Genomic DNA, 11,844 nt, shown 5'->3' with positions numbered 1-11,844 from the left:
CCACCACTGCCGCTGCGTTCTCGGCTTCTCGGTGCGGCCCCTCGTCTGCCTGCTGGTGCGCACTGCAGGCTCGTGCGACGGCGTCTCCTACCTAGCCAACCTGCTGTTTGCTTGTTTTCTACCGGTGCTGTTCCATCGCCCCTCGTTCGCTTAAATATTTTGCAATGCGCGAGTATAGTCAAAATTTCAATTGCATGAACAATCCACTGTAGGAAACTAGAAACCTGAAACCTCGTACAAAAAATTATCATGGATTGAAACTACAACTCTGTATACCGGATGAAGGGACCAAAATTACAAGGAAAGTTCACGGTACATTAACAATACATCATCTCATGTTCGTTTACAGTTACAGAAAAATGGTTCGGAAGATTCCCTTACTATCCTCACGTTCAGACAGATACAGTGGGAACAGTCCCACAAGTGAAGTAACGAACGTCCTTCTAGAGCCAAAATAGTATTGGACCAAGTATGATGCGTACCTGTGTTTCTTTGTTACATCCGTTGAAAGGCCACGGTGCACACTTGAGACCCCTCGACTCCCCCAAACATTATGGTGGGGTATGTTCGGACATGATCTATGTACCGGAAGATCTGGGACGCAGGTCCTGCACCTTCATCCATGTTCTCCTTGCCAAATTTTCTCTTGCTGAATTCTTCTACTTCTTGCAGAAGCTCATCCTTTGTGTGATTACATGATGTTATGACCTGAAGATATACAACAGAAAGTTTTATGCCAATTTACAAATAAAGCGGGTACAAGCATTACGATAAAAACCGATCCTGGAGGATGAGTCATAAAATATAGTTTAAGAAGTTGTAGGATCAGCACTGACCACAATGCCACCTGGCTCAACCAAGTTTGATACAGACTCCCAATACATTATTCTGAATGAAGTACATACAGAGACAGATGTTAAACCGGTGACGTAGATTTTTCTTCAAAGAAAAATATTTTCAAATATAAGCAAAAGAACATGCTAACCCTCGTGTACCTACGTACTGTGTAGATGTAGTTCTATATTTCTGTAGATCAGAAACTATAAAGCCAATAGAAAGTCAAAGAAGACCGTACAACCTAAAGGCTACAGCTATTTACTATGGCAGGATGGCTTGTCAAGAATTACACACTGAATAGTCTCATCAGAACTAATCCGTCCAGTTATTTCTAGTACCAACAACATTGTCAACTAAGGGTTTGTTCGGTTTGGTGGGGATTGACGAGGATTGGAGGGGATTAAATCCCTTACAAGTCTTAATCCTCCCCAATGATGGATAAGTCTTTGCTGGTTAGTCAGCATTGTACCACTGCAGCATCTCTTTGCTGCAGCACATGGTCCTTGAGGGACAGTCTGTACTGGTGGTCTTTGTGGGGCTGCTGCAGCATCTTTCCTTACTGCAGCACGTAGTGGTCTTGCTGCCCCTAGGACAGCATCTTAGAGGACAGCATATTTGACTGGTTAGTTTTAGCTTTTAGACTAGCATCTTAGACTAATTTGGCATGTGCCTTGGCTGCCTGCACCTGGCTGCCTATAAATATGTACCCACCTCTCCCGTGGAGAGTATGGCATTGTGAGTGTGAATGAAGAAAACCCAGAAAACTTCCCCAACTTGAGTGTCATCCTCTCAGCTCAATGAGAGTGAAAATTGAGCTGCTAACATCTGGTATCCGAGCCGTACTTTCCTGTAGGTTGGATATCTCTTGCTCCTCCCCTTCCCAAGCCGCGGTAGCAGCCCAGCCACCACCACCAGCAACTACAGCAGCAGCAGCAGCTCCGGCTGCCTCTTCTTCCCCGTTCCCTTCCCCCTCTCCACGCAACAGCCCCTTGGAGGCGCGCCATGTCCGACGCACCGTCTCAGCGCTCGGTCGCCTCGAGCGCACGGTGCTAGCGAGACGCCGAGCTCGCCGCGGCAGAGGAGCGCAGGCGAGCGACGGCTCAAGCCGCTGCAGCAGCGGCGAGGGCGGCCAGGCTGGCTGCAGCGGAGCTGGCAGCGGCCAGGGCGGAGGTGGAAGCATAGGAGGCGGAGGATGCAGCGCGTGCGGCGGAGGTCGAGGTTGAGACCTTGCGCGGCAGCCTCAGCGGCTCCATCGCCGGCGACGCCACCGCCGACGAGGACCTTGAGGAGTTGGAGAGGGAGAGAGCGGCGAGAGCGGACCGCGCGGTGGGCAGCAGCCCACCCCAGCGGCGGCGGCCTGGACGCGGCGCGCCCGGCGGCGGTCCAGGGGCCCGCGCGCCCGGCGGCGGCCTGGACGGCGGCGCGCCCGGCGGCGGTCGAGGGGCCCGCGCGCCTGGCGGCGGCCTTGACGCGGCGCGCCTGGTGGTGCGCCCGGCGGCTGCCTGGACGGCGGCGCGCCTGCGGTGCGCCCGGCGACGGTCCAGGGGGCCGCGCACCCGGCGGCGGAGGCCGCGCGCAGGGCGGAGGCCGCGCGCAGGGCTGGAGGCGGCGCCCTGGCGGCGGGCCGCGCCCCTGGCGGCGGCGCGCAGGGCGGTGTGCGGCGCTCCTTGCTTGGGGTGCGCGCGGCGGCGCCCCCGGCTACCACGGCCTCCAGGCGGTGGTCAGGGACGTCGTCCCGGCGGTGGGTGGCCCACCCTCACCAAGACCAACTACGTCGAGTGGGCCGCGGTCATGGAGGTGAAGCTCCAGGTGCGGCATATGTGGGAGGCAGTCCGGTACGGCGACGTCGACTACGATGAGGATCGACGGGCGCTGGATGCTCTCATTGCAGCAGCCCCGCCCGAGATGCAGTTCACGCTTTCCAAGAAGCGAACTGCCAAGGAGGCCTGGGACTCCATCGCTGCGGCACGTATCGGCAGCGATCGCGCCCGCAAGACCACTCTCCAGGCACTTCGCAAGGAGTGGGAGAACCTGGCCTTCAAGCCAGGTGAGGATGTTGATGACCTCGCCCTCCGTCTCAACACTCTGCTGCAGAAGGTGGTGCAGTTCGGCGACGACACCTACGACGAGGAGAGAGCCGTCGAGAAGCTCTTCCGCTGCGTCCCCGAGAGGTACAGGCAGACCGCTCGCTCGATCGAGTCTCTGCTGGACCTCTCCACCATGACGATCGAGGAGGCGATAGGTCGCCTCAAGGTCGTCGACAGCGACGAGCCACAGCCTCCCTCGGGAGGCATCTCCATCGGTGGGAAGCTCCACCTCACTCAGGAGCAGTGGGAGGCTCGGCGCGGTGACAGGAGGAGGGGGGAGCCCTCTTCCTCGACTGGTGGCCGCAAGCGCGGCAAGCCGCGAAAGGGGCGCGGAGGTGCCCAAGCCGGGGCACGAGGGCGCGCCGAGGGTGGCGCCCGCGGAGATGCTCAGGGCGGCGCCGCTGACAGGCCCAAGGCGGCACGAGACGACGCCTGCCACAACTGTGGCAGGCCCGGCCACTGGGCCAGGGACTGCCCGCAGCGGAGGCGTGGGGGCCAAGCCCACGTCGCGGAGGCCCAGCCGGATGACGAAAAACTCTGTTCCTACTCCACGGGGACATGGAGCCGCAGCCGGCGGCACCGCTTGTCACCGCTCTACTCCACCTCGACGAGCCGCGTGCCCGAGTTCTCCTCGGCAACGGCTCCGACGACGACAGGGTCGATGGCTGGTACCTCGACTCCGGCGCCACGCACCACATGACCGGGCGGCGGGAGTTCTTCTCCGACCTGGACGTCGATGTAGGTGGCTCCGTCAGGTTCGGGGACTCCTCCGCCGTGGAGATCAAGGGCGTGGGCTCCGTGATCTTCACCGCCAAGTCCGGAGAGCACCGGATGCTCACCGGAGTCTACTACATCCCGGCGCTGCGGAACTCCATCATCAGCCTTGGGCAGCTCGATGAGAGCGGCTCCCGCGTGGTGATCGACAGCGGGGTCCTCCGCATCTGGGACCACCGTCGCCAGCTTCTCGCCAGGGTGGTTCGAGGGAAGAACCGCCTCTACATTCTCCATGTCGGGGTGGCCCAGCCTCTTTGTCTTGCAGCTCGCAGGGACGACGAGGCATGGCAGTGGCACGAGCGCTTTGGGCACCTCCACTTTGAGGCCCTGAAGCGGCTCGGCGCCAAGGAGATGGTGCGAGGCCTCCCGTGCCTCGACCACGTGGAGCAGCTCTGCGACGTCTGCGTGCTGACGAAGCAGAGGCGGCACTCCTTCCCCCAGCAGGCGAGCTTCCGAGCCAAGGAGCGGCTCGAGCTCGTACACGGGGACTTGTGTGGCCCGGTGACACCGGTCACACCAGGAGGACGGCGCTACTTCCTGCTGCTCGTCGACGACCTCTCCCGCTTCATGTGGGTGATGATCCTCGGCAGCAAGGGAGAGGCTGCGGACGCCATCAGACGTGCTCAGGCCGCTGCGGAGGCGGAGAGCGGCCGCAAGTTGCGCGTGCTGCGCACCGACAACGGCGGCGAGTTCACGGCGGCCGAGTTCACGGCGTACTGCGCGGATGAGGGCATCCAGCGCCACTACTCTGCGCCGTACAGCCCGCAGCAGAATGGCGTCGTCGAGCGGCGCAACCAGACGGTGGTGGGGATGGCCCGGGCCCTCCTCAAGCAGAGGGGCATGCCGGCCGTCTTCTGGGGAGAGGCGGTGGTGACGGCTGTCTACATCCTCAACCGCTCGCCCACCAAGGCACTCGACGGCATGACGCCGTATGAGGCTTGGCATGGGCGTAAGCCGGCGGTCTCCCACCTGCGGGTCTTCGGCTGCCTCGCGTTCGCCAAGGAGCTTGGCCACATCGGCAAGCTCGACGACAGGAGCACTCCGGGAGTGTTCATCGGCTACGCGGCGGGTTCGAAGGCCTACCGCATTCTCGACCCGGAGACACAGCGTGTGCGCACGGCGCGCGACGTTGTGTTCGACGAAGGGCGAGGGTGGGCGTGGGACAAGGCGGTGGACGACGGCTCGGCTCCGACGTACGACGACTTCACCGTCGAGTACGTCCACTTCGAGGGAGCTGGGGGAGTAGGCAGCTCTTCTTCGCCGAGCGTGCCAACCCCGGTCCCCGAGCCTCCACCGACTCCGGCGCCCGCCACACCGGCGGCACCACGCCCTTCAGCTACGACTCCGGCTGCGCCGAGTTCCTCAGCTGTACCACCACAGCCGGCGACGCCGCGCACTCCAGCACCGACAGCCACTCCTCCGGGCACGCCTACTCCAGCACCTGCTCACAGCCCGGTGGAGTTCGCTACTCCGCTCTCTCACGACGAGGAGCGCATCGACGCGTACCACGACGGTGAGCCGCTGCGGTACCGTACGATGGAGGACCTTCTCGGCGATCAGCCGGTGCCGGGACTGGTGCCTCACGACCTGGAGGCGCAGTTGCACCTCGCGTGCGACGACGGCGAGCCTCGGTCTTTTGCAGAGGCCGAGGGACACGCGGCATGGCGTGCCGCGATGCAGTCGGAGATGGACGCGGTTGAGAAGAACCGCACTTGGGAGCTTGCTGATCTCCCTCGCGGTCACCGCGCGATCACCCTTAAGTGGGTGTTCAAGCTGAAGAGGGATGAGGCCGGCACCGTCGTCAAGCACAAGGCTCGCCTGATGGCACGAGGTTTCGTGCAGCAGGAGGGAGTCGACTTCGACGATGCCTTCGCTCCCGTGGCACGGATGGAGTCCGTGCGACTCCTCCTTGCGCTAGCTGCCCAGGAGGGCTGGCGTGTCCATCACATGGACGTCAAGTCGGCGTTTCTCAACGGCGACTTGAAGGAGGAGGTCTACGTGCACCAGCCGCCGGGGTTTGCAATCCCCGGCAAGGAGGGTAAGGTGCTACGTCTGCGCAAGGCCCTCTATGGCTTGCGGCAGGCCCCGAGGGCGTGGAACGCCAAGCTGGACTCCACGCTCAAGGGGATGGGCTTCGAGCAAAGCCCGCACGAGGCGGCCATCTACCGGCGGGGCAATGGCGGAAATGCCCTGCTGGTGGGTGTCTACGTCGACGACTTGGTGATCACCGGCACCAAGGATGCGGAGGTGGTGGCGTTCAAGGAGGAGATGAAGGCCACCTTCCAGATGAGCGACCTGGGGCCTCTCTCCTTCTACCTGGGGATCGAGGTGCACCAGGACGACTCCGGGATCACACTTCGACAGACCGCCTACGCCAAGCGCGTCGTCGAGCTCGCTGGGCTCACCGACTGCAACCCAGCTCTCACTCCGATGGAGGAGAGGCTGAAGCTGAGCCGTGACAGCACGGCGGAGGAGGTGAACGCTACTCAGTACCGGCGTCTTGTGGGGAGCCTCTGCTACCTCGCCCACACACGGCCGGACTTGGCGTTCTCCGTCGGCTACGTTAGTCGGTTCATGCAGCGACCGACGACGGAGCACCAGCAGGCCGTGAAGAGGATCATCCGCTATGTTGCGGGGACTCTCGACCACGGTCTCCACTACCCGAGGTGCCCTGGAGCGGCACACTTCGTCGGGTACAGCGACAGCGACCACGCCGGCGACATCGACACCAGCAAGAGTACGAGCGGGATCCTCTTCTTCCTCGGCAAGTGCCTCGTTAGCTGGCAGTCGGTCAAGCAGCAGGTGGTGGCCTTGTCCAGCTGCGAGGCCGAGTACATAGCGGCCTCCACCGCGTCGACTCAGGCGCTCTGGCTCGCTCGACTGCTTGGTGATCTACTCGGCAGAGACACTGGAGCAGTGGAGCTCAGGGTGGACAGCAAGTCCGCTCTGGCCTTGGCGAAGAACCCCGTTTTCCACGAACGGAGCAAGCACATCCGGGTGAGGTATCACTTCATCCGAGGCTGCTTGGAGGAAGGAAGCATCAAGGCGAGCTACATCAACACCAAGGATCAGCTTGCGGACCTGCTCACCAAGCCCCTTGGGAGGATCAAGTTTCTTGAGCTTTGCTCCAGGACTAGGATGGTCCAATCTTCCCACAAGACGACGCGCAAGACTTAGGGGGAGAATGATGGATAAGTCTTTGCTGGTTAGTCAGCATTGTACCACTGCAGCATCTCTTTGCTGCAGCACATGGTCCTTGAGGGACAGTCTGTACTGGTGGTCTTTGTGGGGCTGCTGCAGCATCTTTCCTTACTGCAGCACGTAGTGGTCTTGCTGCCCCTAGGACAGCATCTTAGAGGACAGCATATTTGACTGGTTAGTTTTAGCTTTTAGACTAGCATCTTAGACTAGTTTGGCATGTGCCTTGGCTGCCTGCACCTGGCTGCCTATAAATATGTACCCACCTCTCCCGTGGAGAGTATGGCATTGTGAGTGTGAATGAAGAAAACCCAGAAAACTTCCCCAACTTGAGTGTCATCCTCTCAGCTCAATGAGAGTGAAAATTGAGCTGCTAACACCCAATCCCCTTAGGGAGGGGATTAACTAAAGCCTTAAATGTGCTCAAAACTCTTTGGGGTCTCCAGGTCACAGTTGTACCTTTTCGCACGACCATCTGGATGCAATCCAATGGCATCCAAAGTCCCTTTGTCTGTAATAATTTTGAATTTCCTATCTAACTTTGTCTCTAGTATATCATCAACCTGAGAGAACAAAAAACCAAAAATATGAGTTATTGCAGAGATGAAAGCACCACATCATAAAAATACTAAAAGCAAATCATTTGATAATATTCAAGTGGCCATGAACCTGGAGTATGTTAGGTGAAATCATTCAAATTGAAATGACAGCTGTTCTGAAGCATTAGTAGTACTCAGCTGCATTTAACAAGTAAAGGGCTTTGAAATTTGACTTAGATAATTCAAGGGTCAGGCTCCAATCCTATACAATTTTGAGCTAAAAATGTATAAAGGCCAAGTAGGATTGTGAAGAGACCACTAGGGCCATGGCCCATTACCACCCCCAAGTACAGGTCCATTTCAGTGAAATTATCAAAATGGTAGCTATTCTAATTAATAGAGAGTATAATGAGATGAGAAATTTTTATGAATCATTTGTCAAATGCAAGTTAAATATCATAACACAAGTACAAGATAATGTTCAATTAACATGTAGCAAGTGGCTATTCTAGAAATTGATTCTACAGTTGTCATGGCCGGACAAGAAATTAGATATTGACTCATTTCCTTGTAATTATATGCTTTCATAACTGTAAGTCCCAAACGATATCCATAACAACAAAGAATGCAATTTCAAGGAAAAAATCATGATTTGACAAGAAAGAAAGAGTTCAATCTGAGCATGTATACTAACCAAAAATTTTATTGAATCGAAGCCATCACGAGTGGCAAGGTTTCTTGCAAGTTCAATGGCTCCTTCACTGTAATCAGTTCCTGTTAAATCTGTAAACCTGGCAAAATAGGCAATGTCATTTGGTCACAATCATACAACCTTAACAGAATACTTTACCATAACTCAAAAACAACCAACACAGAACTAGACTCCCCCACAATAGAGCGCAGCACAACAATGCAAAACTGGCTGTACATTACAAATTGTCAGTTCAAATACACAAGTTCCAAAACAAAATTGTCATATGGCTATCATAGATGATTACCAAAAACTGACTTCAAGATTATCTTATGCAAGTGGCAACAACACAACCTAGTTGAGTGTGATTGCACATTATTTTATATCAAACATCACTCAGAATACCCACAGTAAAATTTCAAGTTATGAACAGATCATTTAAGCTGATTAATCACTTGAGTAACCTAGCATATGGCAGTCACTTTACTTCATGTTGCTTGAATCATGATACTCTTTTTCCTCTCAACACTTGTAGACTACTCATAGTTTCCAAAGAGTGCCACCGGAAGTTACCTTTTTGATTGAATGATGTCTTTCAATGAAAACATGCATATAGTTTTGAGAAGGCTACAATAAGGTATCTTTCAATGATAAGTGTTCTAGTAATAAAAGTTTCTAATATTTTTCACTAACATCCAACTTTTCAACTAAAATGTGCTTAACGAAACTGTATCTTAGGTAGTTAGGTATAATGGTTAATATTAAGTATTTGTTATAGAGCCATTATTTAGAGTAAAGAAAAATTAAGTGACATGACTTTTTAACATGAAAAACATATATATACAAGATTGCAGGTGAATTATAAAATTATTTGCAGAAATCTTCAGCAGACCAAGATTCCGTTTCACTCAACGACAATACATTATTCTAGGGAACTAATTAACCATCATTAAGAAAAATTCAGTAGTACCCCTGCTTAGCAAGTGCTTGCAAGAGAAGGCCGTTCCCAGTTCCAACATCGAGCACAGGGTAGTTGGAGAATAATTGTTCATCGACTTCACTTTTCATGCTGTCATGACCAGATGGAATCCCGCCCTGAATAATGTTACACAAACTCTTTGTCCAAACAGCAACTGTATCCATTACATCTGCACCAAACCTACAAACAGGAGGTTCTGTTCACAACCTAAAATAAAAAATCTTCTAACATTCACAGTATTCTAGGGAAAATTGCAAAAGGAAGCTTAAAAGGCAATGGATCTTTTCTTCATATATAACGATACTCATCTCTCTGCGTGTTAGGGGGAAAAGGCAATGAATCATAATTTCCTATTAACGAAGTATCCCTTAATAAGTGAAGGATAATAATAATTTTTGCCAGATGAATTGTGAGTTCAGTGTGCACAAACTGCGAATCCAAGTATCTATGCTAAGTAACTCATTTACGTTTTTCATGAACATATACATGGCATGAAAAGGAATTCTTTGAGCAAACGAAACAGCAGCTAATATGATAACATGAAATTAATTGGCATAAACAACTTGGCCAATGAACAAAAACGTGCCACTTGTTTTACTTAGTGTGAAGATTTTGATAGTTGATATCAAAAAGGACAGGATGTAGTCAGTCACCATATTTCTCCAGCATGCCCATGTTCCTGAAAATTTGCAAGATCTTCTGAATACGAAGCATCCCAGTAGCTTTGGAGACCCAGCATTGATCCTTCAACATCACCAGGATCTTGATCTTCCTTATCAGAACTGCCGATACAAGGACATTTTAGGAGACATTAAAAAAGGGATTTATTTATTTAACTAAACATGTCAAAAACATTTAAGAATAGAAATAAACAGGTAATAGGCCAGGTTTTCCATTCTTGCCATCTTGTGCACCCAGTTGCAGTATGTCAGATCGAGGAAATTCATCTGACCTCTAACAAGAGATTGTAAATTACAGGTTTTCAGGGTACGGAGAATTTGGTGTATTCTATTAAAGAGACCAGACATATGCCACTTCCATTAAGTGTGATGGAGTGGCACAGATCTGTCTCTAGGTCTCATTCTTTGTGATAATAGATGCCAAGTTGTCACTGTTAGAAGAGAACCACTGCACCACCCCCCCTCCTGCCGGAGGGAAACAAACATGGTCATACTGAATTCGTAGCCTGGTGTAGAAGGAAATATGTGGTTACGCCCAATGTTCTTATGGAGTTGCCTAGGCGTCGCCTAGGCGACAAGGCGCTCCCCTATTTTGGCCCGCCTAGGCGTTTTAGCCCGCCTAGGCGTCGCCTTAGCCCGCCTAGGCGGCTAGGCGGTGGTGACTCGCCACAACTCGCCTTAACGCCGTAAGAACATTGCATACGCCTAATGTAATCTTTTATCATTTGTTAGTTGACACAAACCATGGGTACGAAACTATTGGGTTTGCAATCAGAGTCCATCTGTCAATGTGACTCCAAAATATCACTGACCATATGGAAAACACTTATTTCAAGGCAAAAACTCAGTTTGGATTTTTTTTTCTATCGGTAAAATAAATTACTCACTCGTACAAGGTAAGTTCTAATGCCCCATTTGTATCCTCTCAGCTTGAGTCAGCATAAAGCTTATACAAGCTGGGTAGTTGGATAGTTGAAAAGTGAACTATATGATTGGCTGCAAGCTGGGCTGCTTGGATCAGCTACAGCTTTTTTTATCAGCTCTAGCTGATCGAAATGGGGCCACAAAAGCCGACAAATCACTTTTATGTTCCACTTATCAACTCAAGTATCACAGAACATTAACAAGCGATTGCACATAAAATTGGACATGCATCTGGTCTTCGGATAACAGTAATAGGCAATTCAGGCCAAAAGGCATCCCTCGTATTCAGTCCTAAACATAATCACCGAACTAGACTTTATAAAAACAAGTGCACAAGTCAAAAAGGTGCTGACAGCATCCACAAGAGACCATAACCCCGTACAGCAGCTAAAGCAGCAAGCCCTCTACGATATCAAGCATTATCAGGTCCCTCACGATTCGACAGATCATATCGATAGCATCCAGTTCTCTCACTTGAGACAATTCGGCAGAAATACAGTACCAGTAATCGGAGGCGGCGGAGGGGAAGTTGGCGGAGGCCGCGGCAGCGGCGAGCACCTCCGCGGCGTCGGCGTAGCGCTGGTCGTCGTCGAGCGTGCTCCCGTACTCGCTCCGCACGGACCAAGAGTCGGCCGCCACGGACCGCTCGTCGTCCGACGCCATTTCGAGGCCCCCGCTGCCACCGCCTGCTCCGGCGACGGATGCCGGGAGCTGGGGGCGGGGCGGCGTGCCGACGGGCATCTCGGGCTCCTCGGGCGTCAGCCTTATTCCAGCCATGGCGGATCGGGTATTTGTGCGGGAGATCGCAACGAGGGCGCGGCGCGGCGGCGGACGCTGGGATTTGGGCAGGGGTCTCTGAACGGGGACCGCCGCTTCGAGTTTTTTTTTTTTTGGGCAAGTGCGCGGTGCTAATCTGTAATTGCTGATGGAGATGGCGTTTCTTGTCGGGTCTGCGATCTGTGTGTCTCGTCATCAGAACTCAGAATCTCAGACGTTGCTGCACGCAAGACGCGTATACTCCTGAAATGGGTCACAACCAGTGGAGGAAAAAGTACCCCTAAATCTAGAAAAGAACTTTTTTCCCATACATGTCTGAATTCAGGAAATAATTCCAAAACTATTAGTATTATTTTAT

General features: G+C 53.2%; 1 protein-coding gene across 2 annotated transcripts; it reads right to left on the bottom strand.

Moving 5' to 3' along the window:
* Positions 1 to 235: 235 nt before the first annotated feature.
* LOC120675365 (EEF1A lysine methyltransferase 2-like) lies at positions 236 to 11,705 on the bottom strand. Of its 2 annotated transcripts, none has more exons than XM_039956570.1 (7): positions 11,212 to 11,705; positions 9,759 to 9,887; positions 9,097 to 9,285; positions 8,130 to 8,226; positions 7,356 to 7,459; positions 837 to 888; positions 236 to 708 (listed from the first exon to the last, which is right to left on the bottom strand). In XM_039956570.1, the coding sequence occupies exons 1-7, from the start codon at positions 11,484 to 11,486 to the stop codon at positions 496 to 498; spliced, it is 1,059 nt and encodes a 352-aa protein (XP_039812504.1). In that variant the 5' UTR covers positions 11,487 to 11,705; the 3' UTR covers positions 236 to 495. The 2 variants fall into 2 exon arrangements, with proteins under 2 accessions (XP_039812504.1, XP_039812503.1); XM_039956569.1 differs by having other exon boundaries at positions 9,759 to 9,890; positions 11,212 to 11,617.
* Between the last annotated feature and the right edge of the window lie 139 nt (positions 11,706 to 11,844).

This window comes from Panicum virgatum, chromosome 5N, assembly GCF_016808335.1.
Source record: "Panicum virgatum strain AP13 chromosome 5N, P.virgatum_v5, whole genome shotgun sequence".
Taxonomy (NCBI): Eukaryota; Viridiplantae; Streptophyta; class Magnoliopsida; order Poales; family Poaceae; genus Panicum; species Panicum virgatum.
Note: the sequence above shows the minus strand (reverse complement) of the source record. Positions and strands in the feature narration are given on the sequence as shown.